Below are 16,715 nucleotides of genomic sequence, written 5' to 3'. Positions count from 1 at the left end.
TGGCTAATGGCTGCCTTCTTCCTGGCCCGGGCCCTTAAATAACCTCTCTGACCTCAGCAGCCCGGTCCAATCGAAGCTGCCAATACTGGCCCGAAGCCAACCAATCTACCAAACATCCCTGGCTACCTGGGCCTGTGCGCAGCGCCGGGCTTCTCCCCCTGCCCAGGTGACCAGAGCATTTGTCATGCAGACCAGGGAGGAAGATCCCCGCCCTGAGGAATTCAACAGCAGCCTCTCACGCTGGCAGAGACAGGTCTCTGGAGAGGGGCACAGACGGTGGCATTTCTGCCACAGCTACAACCAACAACCCTGCTCTCTTCCTCTCTTTTAAGGGAATATTTCATTTAAATAGCGGAGTTAAAAGAGTTATTTTTATCTGGTATTGAATGTGGGTTTGTCAGGCAAAACACTTATGACTTTTTATATAATTAGGCTTTCTATTTCAACAGTTCTTTAGTTGTTTTGTAGCTTCTAATCATTTGTTTTTGCTCCAAACATCTATAGCCCTCTTAGCAGTCTTAAAGGGAGCGTTTTTACGTAGTTAGCGGGCTATATCCCATAACCAGAGGGCTGGCAGTGTGCCACTTTAGGATGCTTGTACATGGGACAAAAAATGTTGGTGTGGCTTAATGGCATCACACATTACATGTGTGTGAGTTTTGGGGGTTATAAATGAGTTTGCATCATTGCAAGCTAAACTATATCCTGACGTAGTTTAGTTTGCAGTGTTGCAACTGGGAACATTGCACCCATTAGTCAGCTTGGCTCTCAGCCATGGGAGAGGTGGGCAGGCTGTGCAGAAAAAAAGGATGGGGCCCCTCTCTGCTTCTGCCTTCAACAGGCTCTTGTGGCCTGCGGGAAACCTGGGCACGGTCTGGCTTGCCCCTGGGGCAGCATGGGGAGGAGGGCGGCTGAGTATGCTGGCAGCCAGAGAAGGTGGCAGGGGTGGTGCATGGGGTGCAGTGCTGCCCAGGCAGGCTGCTAGCTAACTGGGTGCTGCCTCTGCTTGGAAGCACCAGATCCAAAGCTTCCCGAGCCTGTCTTGGCTTCCAGGAACCTGTGCACTCTCCCCACTGCCTTCTCTGGCTGCCAGCACACCCAGATGCTCTCCTGCTGACTCTCTGAGCTGCTCTAGGGTCAAGCCAGCCCATGCCTGGGTGGCCTCAGACCTCCTGCCAGCCTCAGGGGCCTGCTGAAGGAGAAGTGGCAAGGGGCCCAAGCCTTTTTTTCTGAGGAGCCTGCTTGCCTCTCCCAGGCTGGGGGGTAAGCTGACAGACGAATGGTGCAAATTAATGGCCCCCCGGCCATGGGAGAGGAGTGCAGGCTTTGCCAAGTGTGGGGGGAAGAAAATGGATCGGGCTCCTCCCCACTTCTGCTTTCAGTAGACACCTACAGCTTCCAGGGCAGTAACATATGTATAGGGATGGAAAAATAAAACCCACCCTTTCAATTTAGGGGACATAGAAGGCAACCCTAAAGACTAAAACCCTATCACATGTACAGCCACCCCTAGAAACTAATTGTTTCAGAGAGGTATGAGCTTTCATAGGTAACAGCCTCTTTCATCAATTTGTTAGAGATGGTCCAACTATAGAGTTGGTCTAATAAATGGTAAATACCCACTATACTTATCAGACATTCCTTAGGTCATCATGACTAGGACATTGCTCCAAACTGATTTCTGAATTCAAGCAGATGCTGAATTGTGACCTCAGGATGGGCATTTGCAGATCATATCCTCTAGTACCTTCATATAACTGCATATATCTTGTTATATATATTTTTCAGTCAAGAAGTTCTGTGGACTGAATGACATTTACACTAACACAAAACCCAACAGTAATTCACTGGATGGGGTAACCAGTGCACCAAAAGATTTCAGCGGAAACACACTTACCTCAATGCCAACTGCAGCCTTAACTCCGAGCCTTGAAGGTGAATACATTTTTGAGAATTTTTTTGAGTAAGTCATATTTAACATTACATTAGCAATTTTTGTAATACTCATACTATGTCCTTAAAGGAAGCTTCTAGCATACAATGGACCAAAAATTCCATCGCCACCTCAGAGAAGATTTGTCGAATATATATTTTCTTTGGAATACCATGAAGCAACGAACTCCATTGCATGTTAAAAATATTTTGACACATTTCAACTACATTTGTTGACTTTTAGTTTCTTGGCATCACCTCTGAGTTGTCAGGCATTAGTGGTTGTCCCTTATTAATCATGACTGTGGAAGCATCTAGAGTCGCATAGTTTAACTCTCAGTAGTGTCTAAGGTGTCCTTCTGTCTTACCTCCTGCTTGATTTCAGACTAACACAGCCAACCGCCTTGCTGAATTTCACAGTATTCATCAGCCAGACTTAATGTATAGAGCCAAAATGCAAACCAAATACTTTTTAGCTATTGGTTTTTGATGCCAGACACTAGCTGAGCTCAGGGAGAATCTAATTCTGTCACTGCATGTGGGCTCTATCCTGTAATCCCCAACTCTGCACGTTGCAAAGACAGGCAGTTGAAGTGGTGTTTCTTTCTTTAGGAGTTTGCATCCTGGGAAATGTCCAAATCGCACCAACTCACCCTTGTCCTCACAGTGTAAAGCAAAGTGAATGTAGCAGGTTTGTGGGCAGAGGCCTGCACCAGTGTCCACACATCTAGCTGTAGGTGTCTGCAGGCTTGCAGGGACTGCAGCCCAGCTGTAGGGAGTGAGGCCTGATGACAGGTCTGTCCAGAGAACTGGGCCAGCTGATGGGGATAATTGTCTGGCCGCAGGAAGCTGAGGGCCAGCAGAGGAGAGAAGCTAGAAAGCAGAGACAGATAGAAGGGAGAGTAAGAAGGGAGTCAGAGGCAGAGAGAGTTGCTTGGCCAGTAGCTGCAAAACTGGACCAGGGGTCTGGGGAAAGACCCAGGGTGCATATATCTTGTTATATATATTTTTCAGTCAAGAAGTTCTGTGGACTGAATGACATTTACACTAACACAAAACCCAACAGTAATTCACTGGATGGGGTAACCAGTGCACCAAAAGATTTCAGCGGAAACACACTTACCTCAATGCCAACTGCAGCCTTAACTCCGAGCCTTGAAGGTGAATACATTTTTGAGAATTTTTTTGAGTAAGTCATATTTAACATTACATTAGCAATTTTTGTAATACTCATACTATGTCCTTAAAGGAAGCTTCTAGCATACAATGGACCAAAAATTCCATCGCCACCTCAGAGAAGATTTGTCGAATATATATTTTCTTTGGAATACCATGAAGCAACGAACTCCATTGCATGTTAAAAATATTTTGACACATTTCAACTACATTTGTTGACTTTTAGTTTCTTGGCATCACCTCTGAGTTGTCAGGCATTAGTGGTTGTCCCTTATTAATCATGACTGTGGAAGCATCTAGAGTCGCATAGTTTAACTCTCAGTAGTGTCTAAGGTGTCCTTCTGTCTTACCTCCTGCTTGATTTCAGACTAACACAGCCAACCGCCTTGCTGAATTTCACAGTATTCATCAGCCAGACTTAATGTATAGAGCCAAAATGCAAACCAAATACTTTTTAGCTATTGGTTTTTGATGCCAGACACTAGCTGAGCTCAGGGAGAATCTAATTCTGTCACTGCATGTGGGCTCTATCCTGTAATCCCCAACTCTGCACGTTGCAAAGACAGGCAGTTGAAGTGGTGTTTCTTTCTTTAGGAGTTTGCATCCTGGGAAATGTCCAAATCGCACCAACTCACCCTTGTCCTCACAGTGTAAAGCAAAGTGAATGTAGCAGGTTTGTGGGCAGAGGCCTGCACCAGTGTCCACACATCTAGCTGTAGGTGTCTGCAGGCTTGCAGGGACTGCAGCCCAGCTGTAGGGAGTGAGGCCTGATGACAGGTCTGTCCAGAGAACTGGGCCAGCTGATGGGGATAATTGTCTGGCCGCAGGAAGCTGAGGGCCAGCAGAGGAGAGAAGCTAGAAAGCAGAGACAGATAGAAGGGAGAGTAAGAAGGGAGTCAGAGGCAGAGAGAGTTGCTTGGCCAGTAGCTGCAACACTGGACCAGGGGTCTGGGGAAAGACCCAGGGATTGTGTGGCTGGAAGCAGGAGCGCTGCACCGGGGAACTCGAGCCCGAGCGAGAGCGAGGATGGCAGTGCTGAGAGAGCAGCAGGGAGCTGGAGTCACCTTCTCAAGAGGTCTGAGAAGAGACCTTGGGACTGGGAGGTATGCTTTACGGATATATTGTGTGTTCTTGATCACTGACTGTGACAAGAGGGCTCCTGTGAGGCAAGTGTGCCTGGAAAATAAAGGGCTGAGCTGTACTTAGAGACTGGGTAAAAGACTGTTTGAGTTGAGCAAATCCCTGAACCTGCTACAGCACACAACTTATTTGTGGGGGCATTAACTGTAGCCATGTCGGTCTAAAGACATAGGCAGGCAGGGTGTTTGTACCCAAAAATCTGCAAAAAAAGAATTTTTCCATCTATCTTAATTGCTCTAACCAAAGAAATCAGATTTATCCAAAGAATTTTGTCTGCCTATTTTACGTGTGTCCACTTGAGCTGACTCTTAAAAACTGTTATTGTTTATCTCTCATAAAATGGTTGGAAGATTTGAATGAAAAAATTAAGGATGTAGAAAGATGTAACCATCTTATTGGTATAATTTGATATGAGTTATTAAGATGTAACTGTTATCTGCAGACTTCTGTGTCTGCAAATGAAGCAAACGTGTTTCATTTTAAACTTTTTCATTCAGCATTTTAGGCTGAATGTAGCTAATTAATCCCTACTGGTTTGGGCAGTTAAATCATAATGGCTGATTTATGCTCCCCAATGGCAGCTTCAGCTCCTGTTTTAAAAAAAATATACATTTGTCCATAATCTGAAAACTTTTAGGAACAGTTACCTTGCCTAAATGAGGGGGAAAAGATCTCGATGATGAGGACAACAAACTAAGCAGGGACTGCTTGAAAAAAACACCCCTAATGACATGCCTTCCAACTAGGGATGTGTCCTTCAAACCACTGGAGATGGAGGCTCCAAGGGAGTTGAAACTAAATTAGTACCTCATTACTGCTGACTTTTATTGAGGCTTTGGGACCATATTTTCAAAGGTACTTATACAGCAATTGATGTCTAGACAGACAGGCTGACAAAGCAAACTCTGACAATACTAGTAGGCACTTACCTGCATGCTGGGAGGCACATTAATACCCCCTTCAGTTCCTGCCCATAATTCATAGAAAATTAGGTTTGCGAGGGATCCCTGGAGGTCACCTAGTCCAACCCCAATTCCTGTCTCCTTCAGTCCTTTTCTGGATACTACACTGAAATGTAGTCATTCAGTAGCTTTATAGCACTGAATGGGACAAAGTGAAGACTACTCCTAAAGTCTTTGCAGGATCAGGAGCTCACATGGGGCAACAGACTTATGCAGTGCTCTGCAAACACAAGGCCCCTTCTTGAGACCGTTACTAATGTGATTCACTCTTACTCTGCGTAAGGTTATCCCCATGTACATCCACAGGACCGGGAAAGTGTTTAAAAAAACAAAAAACTTATAATTTCAACTCAATACATCTATCGATCTCTCTTCAATGAAGGTGTCAGCAATAGTTGGGCACACAGCTATTACGAGGATAGGGGGCAGGTATGTACCCAACTATTGCTGATGCCTTTATACTCCTGAAGTTCCTGTGAGGCAAGAACATGCTGCCATCCCCATTTTAAAGAGCTGAGAAAGCAAACAACCTAGTAAGCTCCGAAGCTTCCAGACACCCCAGAGGATAAGACTTGTTATTATGGACCAATGGTTTGAAGTAAGCACTACTCACCTCCATTCCTCTGTGCCCAGATTGCTCCCGGCTGGCTGGCTCCTGATGATCCAACTCCAGAGCAGAGCCTGGACTGCGGTGCCTGGTGCCCTGTGCTGAGTCTCTGGGGTCCCTGAGAAGAGGCACCCCTGCGTGGCTGGGCTCAATTTCTAAACGTTTTTGCGGGGGTCAGGGAGATTGTCTAATCCTAAGCACTTGCTTAATGGCAGCACTGTCTGCGCCTGACTAGGATGTTGCTTCTCCTGTATTGGGTGCCAGGAAAATATCACTGGGCTGCCCAGCTGGTTAGAGAGATGCTTACAGCCAGCGTCCTGGAGTCACAGGAGCCCTCTGTCCCAGCAGCTGGTTCAGCTTGGAGTGCGAGGGACGGAGAGGGAGAGATCGAGGGACAGCCCTGGGGAGAGGCACAGGGTGGAGGAACCATTATGTGCTTATGGTGTGAGAGTGGAAAGAGGAGGAGGGATGAAGAAAAGGATGTATGGTTGCATAGATAACTAGCAACCTTTATAGCTGGCAGCCCCTGCCTGTGTCCCCAGTTTCCTTCCTGCCCCTGTGTGCTGCTGATGGGGCCAGGTTTGCTTTGTACCTGGGCAGGTTTAACTCCCAACTAGCTGAGAAGAGTCTACATCTGTGTGACTGCAGGAGGCTGCTCACCCAGCCCAGCATCCTCACCCTCTGAGGGCTGTGTAAGAAAAGAGACAAGTGTTTATGGCTGTTGGAGCAGGAGGGATGGTTTTGTCTCTGCTTCGTCCCCAGGGGTCTGGGAAGTCAGCTGATGACATTGTTCTGCCTCACAAATGAGAGAGAGACTTACTGTGGCACCAGCTGGAAAAAACACTTGGGGAGGAGCAGATGGTTAATGATCCCTGCTGTTGTCACTCTCTGGACAAGGCTTCATCTGTCCCAAAGTTTCTCTAGATCCCAGGTCTTCTGGCAAACTAGTCCAGTAGTTGAGCAGATCACCAGGGATCCTGGTTTTCTCTGATAAGAAATCTCAAATTCTCTGATGCCCCTCACACAAAGTCTGTGATTTAAAATGAAAGCTTCCCCACAGCCCCTCTGACCCTGCCTGTGCCTCTCTTTTTTTCCCCACCAGGAGGACCCCCTCCCCCAGGTCTCCCTCCCCTGCAGCCACTGCAGCTCAGCCAGTGCAACCCAGCACTGCAGAGCACAGGGGGACCATGCAGGAAAGCTGCCTGCTGCTGCGAGCACTGCATGCCCTGGTGATGTGCCCCTGTGCATGAGGGCAGTTGTGCGGGGTTGCTTGCAGGACACATTGCCAGGGCAGCACAGAGCTCGCAGGGGAAACAGCTTTGCTGCACGGCCCTACTGTGCTCTGCAGCACTGGGTCACACCAGCAGGCTGTGGAGGCCTTTGGAGAGGGCAGCAGGGTGGGAGCTCAAGTCCGCAGTGGGCAGTGCACACCTGCACACAGATCTGGAGGGCACCGGCCCCCCTGCCCCTCTGAGACTGTGCATCGGTGGGCAGCTGGCCCCACGCCCCCAGCCCCTGGATGAGTTGCCTGCAGCCCCATCCTGCTCCCTGCCTGGACCTTGCAGCAGTGCATTGCAGCCCCCCTGCATAACTCCCTTCTCTACAGGGGCCTCAACCCACTCTGCCACCTACCTGTGGGAGCTGCTCTCCAGGCTGCCTGGTGGCATATATATGCACATGGTGCCCCCTTGCCTGACAGCCCTCCTTCTGCTTCCTTCTAGCCCACTGCAGGCTGGAGCTTTGCCAGCCTGAAGAGGGCTCATGGCAAAACTGCCAAATCCACGCTAAAATAAGAAAGCCGTTATTTCCTCCACCTTTTTTTTCCATGGGAAATGGAAAACCCGGATGCCTGCAGCTCACTAACCACCAAGTCCCAGTTGTCTCATACCCCCTTCCACTGTACATCCTATAGACTCTAAGGCCAGGGATGATCACTTCAAGTGGGTGTGAACTAAGTGGGGCTAGTCCTTGAATTGCGCTAGTGCTGAGCACTGAGCCCTAGTTTATTGCACAGAAGTGATGCCTGGAGCCTTTATTTTCCTACTAGCAAATTGCCCATCAAGAATGATGGGGGTCTGGCAGGGATGGAGCCCTGCGTCCAGCCCCGCATCCCATCTCTTCCCCTGCTCTGCTCCTCGTCCGACCCTGCTCCCCTCTTCCCCCCCCACTGCTTTGAACCCGCCTGGCCCGCATCTGCCTGCCTACCTGCCCACTGCCTCCCCTTCCCTGCCGGCTGTTCTGGGGGGCATTCAGGCTGGGTGGCAGTGGGGCACTGCCACCATGATCCCTTCCTTTGCCCTCGGGCAGGGAGGTGGGGGGAAGCCCTGCTGCTGTGAAGGTCTGTTCCCCACTGCCAGGCTTCTGCGGCAGCGGGGCAGACTTGGGCCTGTGCAGCCCACCCTCTCGGCAGCGCATGCGCAGTTTGGCAAAAGCGTTACGGACAGACAGACACGCAGACTAAGCCTTTTATTATATTATAATTCTCGGGCTTAGGAGGGTGGCATTAAAGCTGGGGGCTGGGGATCAATCTTCCTGGGCTGTATTCCTGGTTCTGGCAAACAAGTGGTGTCTAGTGGTTAGAGCAAAAGAGGATGGGGGTCAGAACTCCTAGGTTCTATCCCCCAGTTGCAGGAGGGGAGTAGAGTCTAGTGGTTATAGCAGCGGGGGGAGGAAGACTTGAAGCTTGGATTCTGTTCCTGAATCCTTCAGTGTATTGAATGTCAAAATTAAATGCGCGTCTGTGGTACATTCCCAGAATTCCCATCACTTGTATTCATGGAAATGATGAGGATCACCACAGCCAAGTGGGAAGGGAACGTGATGGGGAAGCCCCAAGTACATTTGATCAAATCTCTACAGAGCGAAAGAAAATTGGAAGAACTTTAGGAATTTTTTTTTTCCTTTAAGAAACATGTTCCAGTACATGGCCAGAGACTTTGACTGAGGTGTTATTCCAGCTTGGGTACTGACTTGCTGCAAATTGCACCTCTGAAGGACTCAATTTCTCCACCTCTGTAAAGGAGCTCATGGAACTTGCTCATGTTTATATTTCCAGAAGTATGCAGTCCAGGAGAAATCTGCTCTCCTGTGATGCTGAGGGGTGTGTAAGCCAGGGAAGCTGTGGGAACAAGAAGGGAGCTTGCAGACTGGCCCTGATGGTTTGATTGCTTGATTTGTTCCAGGGGCATAAAGGATACCAGAAGAGCTGGTTGGCGATTCTGTGGGGAGGGCACAGATTACTTCAGTAGCAACGTATTGATCCTGGGTAGTAGAGTATAGGCTGCTGAAGTAGTTGGCCAAATATCTTGTGGGGAGGGTGTAGTGCTAGCTGGCTGAGGTTTTGTTTAGTGTGGTTTGGGTCACAGACTGATGAATGATCTGGTGCAGTGGGCTGTGGGATATTGGAGGAGAGGGTCACTGAACCAGTTGCTCAGGTTTGGGACAGACTTCTTCTTCCTTACTTTAGCCCTGTCTAAAACCCTGGACTGTCTGCTTCATCCCCTTGGGTTATCTCTTGGGCTCCATACTGAGAAACCCAGCACATAACTGAAACAAACAGTTTGGGGGTGGCCTGATGCCATGTCTAGAGTGAGGATTCCAGCTCAAGTTGTCATTGTTCCTTGACTTGTTTCCCCGCTCCCATCTCACCCCAGCTGATATGCTAGGAATTGCCTTTCTCCTTCATGCCAGTCTCAAATGAGGACCTAGGATGTGACAATGCGCATAGGGTGGTATCTTGGCAGCTGTTGTCACCCGGGGGATACAGTGGGAGAAGCCCTGGGTTGTTGAGCCACCAGTTGTCAAAACTCAGCAGCATTTTAATTCTGATCTGGGGAGAGTCGAGGTACATGGTGCTTATGCACAAGCCTGTACCAGTCTCCCCTCCACCTCTCCTTGTATGTCATCAAAAAAGGAACTGAGCATTTTCATTGAGATCTCCCCTCCACCTGGCTACTGTTCAGAATTATAGAGGTTGTGACCACTGCAGCACTTGGGGTGTGATGAGGTATGGATAAGTGTAGAAAGGCAATAACAGGAAGTGAAGGGTCCCTTGAACGTAGCAATTGCTTGGGCAACTGAGGTTGAGAGTCTCGCCACAGTTGAGGGTTGCCTCCTTGTTGAGGAGATATTATTTCTGTTTTAAAGTGTTCATGTGCCTAGTCCTCTGTTTTTGGTATTGCATAGAAGGGCACAGTGGCAGGATATTGGTTATGGCTGTGCTAGAGAATTGCTTACAGAGGGAGAAGTTCTTAAAAAAAATTCTGGATAACCAAGCTTATGGCAATTTCAGACTTCATTTACCCCACCCCTTATTATCTTATTTTACAAATGTAGTTGCCTCTGGAAGTACAGGGGGAACCACAAGGAAACTCCACAGAACTGGAGAGAACAACATTTAGGGGTATTTCTTTTTCTTGGAAAATTTTCTTTTCTTAAAGTAATAATTTAATTTCTCACTGCTCCTTCATGCCACTACTTAGCGCCTCCTCTCCATTGCCTTTGGAGTCTCGATAACGGTTACCCTCAACACAGAATGCACTGCCTCTACATTAAGTCCTTTCATTGCTTCTGCACTGTATCCTTATCTCTTCCCTTTCTGCATGTCTAATGTCGCCTGGCTCTTCCACCTAAACCATCCTCTCCACAGACGGGCAGGAGCAAGACCGCGTCTTGCAAAAAGAAGCATGTGTATAGTGCAGGAACCTAACATGGAGTCGAGAGGTATTTGGTGAGGCACAAGGAGTGATGGGCCACATGTTAGGAGTAGGAACTGCAGAGATTGGTGTTCATTTCCTTGCCTGGTGACATTCTGTAGAACACTTGTGTGGAAGACTGAAGTACCTGTTGCTATGATGTTTACACATGTTGCGTCGATTGAGTACATGATGGTGAGCTGTTTTAATTAATTAGAGCAGTCCTCAGACAGCCTCTCCAAAACACCCCCCTGCCCCCAAGCATGTGTATAGGCAGTCCATGTGTTGATGAAGGAATGAACAAAAACCTTCAACAGTGACATGAATGCTCACAGACCAAAGCGGAAAGAAAGAGGATGCAGCAGTTTCCTGTATTTCCCCCCCCCCCCCCCAAGTCCTGACCCCTCTCCCTCATATAATCATGTCCCTAATGATGTCTCCTTTGAGGCACCCACACGAGTTTGCCTGTTTATATCGTGGCTACAACACCATTCCAACCCTTGTAGTTTAATGTGAAGGCCAACAACTTTGATTGAACATGGTAAGTTTTCAGTGCCTAATCTGAACATGGAAATAGTAACTACATAGCATAGTCCAGGGTAAGTAGTGCAGAAACAGGCTCTCTTACCATTTAGGTGTTATTTATTCTACTGAGATCGAAGTAAGGTTTAAAGTAACATCTTACAAGAAAAAGCAGAAGCTCAAGAACCTTTACTCTAGGGCTGTGCGAAACGGCTGTGTTTCGATTCGGCTGTTTCGGAAGAGAATGATTTGTTTCGGTTCAGTGTACTGTTTTGTTTTGGATGAATCTCCTCTGAATCTTTTTCAAACAGGCTATGAGGTTAGCTTTGCACAGCTCTACCCAGCCAGCCAGGGCTTGGGGCCAGGGGTTTGGGGCCCCAGTGGGGAGCAGGATGGGGCTATCGCCAGGGCAGCGGCAGCAAGAAGACCCACGTCGCAGACCTCTGCTCCTTGCAGAGGAGAGTTGCATGGCAGAGCAGCAGCATACAGTTGTTTCCCTGCAAGCCCAGCTCTGAAATTTTCAGAAACATTTCCAAAACATTAAGGATGCCTCCGTTTCATTTTGGAGATGTTTCTGAGCCCTCTGTTTTGATTCGGAGTCGGTGTTTCGGGTGCCGAAACACCTCTGAAATGAAACGGCTTCCAAAATTTCACACAGACCTACTTCACTCTATCTCGGAAGACAGTACTGGCAGCAACGGTGTTACCATAGTTACTGGCACAGCACATGTACCTTTTACCCAAATCAGTCTTCGTTTAAACAGAAACATGGAAGAAGAGAAGCATTGAGATGCTACTGCAAGATGGCTGCCATGTTTCACCCTTTGCCAGTCTTGGGGAGAGGGTGGATAGCTTGGGGAGTTGGGCTCTGCTGGGGACTGTAACGCCAGTTGCGGTGGGTGCAGTGGGTGGGTTCCCCATCTGTAAACCATCTTCTGGAATGATGGGGCACACCTGAGAGGAGTGGGCAGAGAGGGGGAAACCACCTGCTGCTGTTGTTTTGGGCTGACCTCAGCTCCCTGAACAGCCTGGCTAGAACAGAGCGAAAACAGTCATGGAGCAAGGCCCACCTGCAGGGCAGCCAGAAGTTGAGGGGACAGTGGCAGCGGTGGGTGGGGAAGGGAGAATGGGAGGAGAAGTGGCTCTGCATATAAAGGGGAAGGGACAGGAGGATTCCTACCTGATTAAGAGACTTAAAATCCCTGGCTGCTGCTCCCAGTGTGGTCAGAAAGGGGAATAGGACTGTGCCACTACACCTCCTTTGTGTATCCCTATTGCCTATCTCAACTTTGGCCAGCTTAGAACCCGGCAAAACTAAAGGGCAGAGCTCTATCCCACATGCACATACCCCAAGCCTGCCAGTTCCATGTCATTTGTTGGGCTTATGTCCTCTACATCCAGCACTGCCTTCTTAAGGCTCTCCTGAGGGCCCTGTGCACATCCTTGTTCCTCAGGGTATAGATCAGAGGGTTCACCATTGGAGTTATAACACCATAAAAAAGGGAAACTATCTTGCCCTTGTCCTGGGGATGCTGAGAGGGGGGTTGCAGGTATACATAGATACCAGTGCCAAAGAAGATTGACACCACAGCTAAATGGGAAGTACAGGTGTTGAAGGCCTTGCACCTGCCCTCAGCTGAGCGAATCCTCAGTACTGCAGCACCAATGTAGCTGTAGGAGACCAGGATGAGTCCCAGAGGAACTGGCAAGATGGCCACAGAGCCAACAAGGAGCCCAGCCTCATTAATGGAGGTATCAGCACAGGCCAGGCTGAGCAGGGCTGGCACTTCACAGAAGAAGTCATTGATACGATTGTGCCCACACAAGGGTAGTCGCAGGGTCAAGCTCGTTTGCACAATGGAGGCTGTGATTCCAGTCAGCCAGGATGCAGTTGCCATCAACTGGCAGAGGCTGCGGCTCATGATGGCCGTGTAGCGCAAGGGGTGGCAGACGGCAGCATAGCGGTCATAGGCCATGGCTGCCAGCAGGACACACTCGGTGGAACCCAGGCCAAGGAAAATGAAGAGCTGGGCCATGCAGCCAGCCCAGGAGATGGTTTTATGGGAACTTTGTAAATTCACCAGCATCTGAGGCACCGTGGTGGTGGTGTAGCACAGGTCGAGGAGAGAGAGGTTGCTGAGGAAAAAGTACATGGGTGTGTGGAGATGGGGGTCCAGCTGCGAGACCACAATGATGGCCAGGTTCCAGAACAATGTCAGGACATAGGAGATTAGGAAGCCTGCTGAAAGAAAGGACAAAAGTAAAGTGAAATGCAGTGGAGGGGGGGAAGCTTTGTTACTGAAGCTGATGTAGGGGGCTGGAGATATGAGCCTTACTCTGACCAAGCAATTGCGTTCTTCTTTCTTGAGGTCCTGAGCCAGAAACTTTCTCCTCTGGTATTAAGCACCTAGACCTGGCCATCTGCTGAGGTATCCTAGGCCTGGTTATAATATTGGTGGAAAAGGGAGGGGGAGAGAGACCCTAGAAGACCCAGTGGTTGTGTTATTTGTGAGACCTCATATTATCCCTGTTTTGCCTAATTGGATCAGAATGAAATCCCATATCCAAGGTGTGCATACTAACCTTCAGGCTTTTGGGTACAGAAGGATGGGTCTCTCTCTTTCTCCTCCATGGAGCTATTCCACCTTTGTTTTAATGCCTAAATGTATTGATGGAGGAACCTGAACCCTCATTACTGATATGGAGTCATTTGCTGTCCATAGGTTGCAGAACAGCATGGAGAGGATTTTATGCTTTGCTAGTTGCCATGTGAGGCAGGAGGCAATCTTTCCTCCTCCTGAGGCTACAGGTGTCAGGGTGTGTGTGTTCGGACTGTGAAACTTTGGTCCCTGATTCAGTTTGGTGGCCAAATTTCCAAAGCTGTATTGAATCAAAGGAAGCAGCACTTCCAGCTGGTCCAACCAGGTTCACTGGGGAGCATACGGGGGGGGGCCCTGCACAGCCGTGGCTCAGCGGCTGATACCTCCTGTGTCTGAGGGGGCACTCGGAGTCCCCCCATGGCTGATCGCTGAGCCATGGTGGTAATGGGAGGGGGCCCAGCGCGCTCCCAGCAGGCCCGGAAGGGAACCAGAAGGACCTGCACTCCTGTGGGAAGCTCCAAGCGACTCAGCATTGCGGTGTTCACGAGCTGTGCCTGCTACCTCAAGGGATGTAGAAAAAACACTTAAAGCTTTGCTTATGTCCAAGTTGCTGATTCTCCAAATTGGCATTGAATCTTCAGATTTGGATTCAGCCGTATTAAATCGGGAACAGTGATCCAAATCAACGAATAAAATCAGTATCCCTGATTCAGGCCGAATCCAAATTGAAGAGGGTCCACTACTCACACCCGTAGTGTGCGTGTGTTTTCGTTAGCCTTCCTCAGATGCATTGGGTGTTGGCTACAGCCAAGGCAGGAGACTGTGAGTGGGGTGTGCCAATTTTGAGGCTCAGGATCAGACCAACAACCACATCTGGGGGAAGGGAGGAATTTTACCCCACAGTAAGATAAATACAGACTATGGGTTCATTTCCCTTCTTTTTGTGGGGAAGGGTGTGCAAGTGGCCTGATCCTCTTGCCTGGATTTCTTGAGTGTATTTAACATCCTTGCAGTGGCAGGATAGTGACACTGCCCTCATCCCCCTGCTTTAGCTGTGGCAGCTTAGGGTGTTCTTGATGTCCATGGGCTATGTCCCTTGTAGTTGTGGGACATGGTTGTTTGTGAAGTTTTAGGAATAGGCTAGAGAGGCACTTGTATGGGAAGGTTTGGATTGGGATGTACCTGTCTTGAGCAGGGGGTTGGACTAGATGACCTCCAAAGGTCCCCCCAGCTCTTTCTTTCTGCGATTCTATATCTTACATGAGTGTACAAATTACTGAGCTCTGCAGTCAGCCTTTCTATGTATCGGTACATATTTAGTTAATTATACATAGTGGAAGGGTCCGACGGAAAGGAACTTAAGCAGTCCTTCCCGGAACACGCCTACATAGGAGTTAAGAGACAAAGCTACTCGTCCTCATAGTGGAGCAGAGATCTGAACACAGCACTCTTGTAGCCTTCTGGAGTGCCACAAGTAGAAGATGCACTGCTCCATCCATGTAGCTGGCTTTTTGGAGCATGGCTAAAAGTAGGTGTCATTAGCAAGATGGCTGTTTCACCAACTTATGTGGAGAATAACAGCCGAATGCCTCCAGGTCAGGGCTCCGAGCATCTTGTTCGCTTGGTTGGTAGATGCATTTGTGTTTGCCCAGGAATGCAAGTTGCCTAGAAGACTTAAACCCCTTGGGTTACCTGGCATCTGAATGCCGTTGTTTTGAGTATTTCAGTGCTGTATAAATAATGAGCTTGAGCATCTTAAGAAACAACAAGGCACCTAAATGCTCTTGAGGATTTTTGGTTGTAGTGGAATAATACACGAAGCAAAATGAATCTAGCAGACGAGTCAATGGTAATTGTGCAGTCTGCGCACAATACATTTAAACTGATTAAGATGATTAAACAATCTTCCATAAAAGAGCTTTCCTTCCAAACGTAGGTTTGTTTGGTAATATCTCTTATTGCAACAACTGTATGCTTGGCGGGGGTGGGATTGGGGCAGGGGGTGGCCGGGGTTGTCTGACTAGTTTTGGGCACAATGTTCGTCCTCTGGTTTGTGAAAGAATCGGAGACATCCTAAGCTATTGGCCAGATAAAATAATGACTTCTTGTACATAATTGTGTCCACGTCAACTGTCCTTTGCTTCTTTTGTAGCTACTTCTGAGGGCTTCTTTCTTTCACCGGTTTACTGCTCTCTTCTTCCTTCTACCCAGGAGACCACATACAATACTAGTAGACTCTCCCTATGTCTGAAGAAAGGTGTTTGTGCCCAAAAGCTTGCATAGGACAATGTTTCCAACTATTTAGTTGGTCTAATAAAATATATTATGCCTACCCAAAGAATTTTGTCTGCCTAGGTCCATAGACCTACTTGGCTACAACCAACAACCCTTCTCTCACTCTCTCTCTCCCTCCTTTTAAGGGAATGTTTTCATTTACATAGTGGAGTTAAAAATATATTTGTTATCTCATATTGAATATAGATTTGTCAGGCAAAACTCTTATGACTTCTTTTATATAATTGGGTTATTTATTTCAACAGCTCTCTTATTCTTCTGTAGTTTCTTCTGATAACTTCTTGCTGCTCCACACATCTACAGTCCTCTTAGCATTCTTAAAGGGAGTGTTTTCTATTGGTTAGTGGGCTACAGCCCATAGCCAGAGGGACAGGAGTGTGGTACCTTAGGGTACTTGTACACAGGTTAAAATTTTCCCTTTTGTATGGCTTAATGGCTTCACATATCACATGTATACCAGTTTTGAGGGTTTTAAATCAGTTTGCATCATTGCAAAATAAACTATATCCCCATGTCATTTAGTTTTCAATGTTGCAACTGGGAACATTGCACCCATTAGTCAGCTCGTCTCCTGGCGGTGGACAAGTCGTTTTTGACCTGGAGGGATGTGGGCAGTGGGGTTCCCCAGGGCTCGGTCCTTGGGCCTGCACTATTCAACATCTTCATCAGCGACTTGGACGAGGGGGTGAAAAGCACCTTGTTCAAATTCGCAGATGACACTAAGAAATGGGGAGAAGTGAACACGCTAGAAGAGAAGGACAGGTTACAACTAGATCTGGACAGGTTA

At 48.2% G+C, this 16,715-nt stretch overlaps 2 protein-coding genes across 2 annotated transcripts in view; both read right to left on the bottom strand.

The window, feature by feature from the left end:
• The window catches only part of LOC102374128 (olfactory receptor 2G3-like), a 14,757-nt gene extending 4,075 nt beyond the window's left edge, over window positions 1-10,682 (bottom strand). Inside the window, exon 1 of the mRNA XM_025195172.1 lies at window positions 10,660-10,682. Within this exon, the coding sequence (XP_025050957.1) occupies window positions 10,660-10,682 (23 nt within the window). The remainder of the gene's footprint in view (window positions 1-10,659) is intronic.
• Window positions 10,683-12,424: 1,742 nt separating this feature from the next.
• LOC102373873 (olfactory receptor 2B2-like) lies at window positions 12,425-13,275 on the bottom strand (the record flags this gene model as incomplete). The annotated part of the gene is made up of 1 exon (XM_006038646.1): window positions 12,425-13,275. A coding segment is annotated over one exon (851 nt), but the record flags the coding sequence as incomplete, so codon positions are not given.
• Window positions 13,276-16,715: the final 3,440 nt, after the last annotated feature.

Source organism: Alligator sinensis, unplaced genomic scaffold (assembly GCF_000455745.1).
Source record: "Alligator sinensis unplaced genomic scaffold, ASM45574v1 scaffold825_1, whole genome shotgun sequence".
Classification (NCBI taxonomy): domain Eukaryota; kingdom Metazoa; phylum Chordata; order Crocodylia; family Alligatoridae; genus Alligator; species Alligator sinensis.
This window is presented reverse-complemented; position numbering and strand designations above follow the sequence as displayed.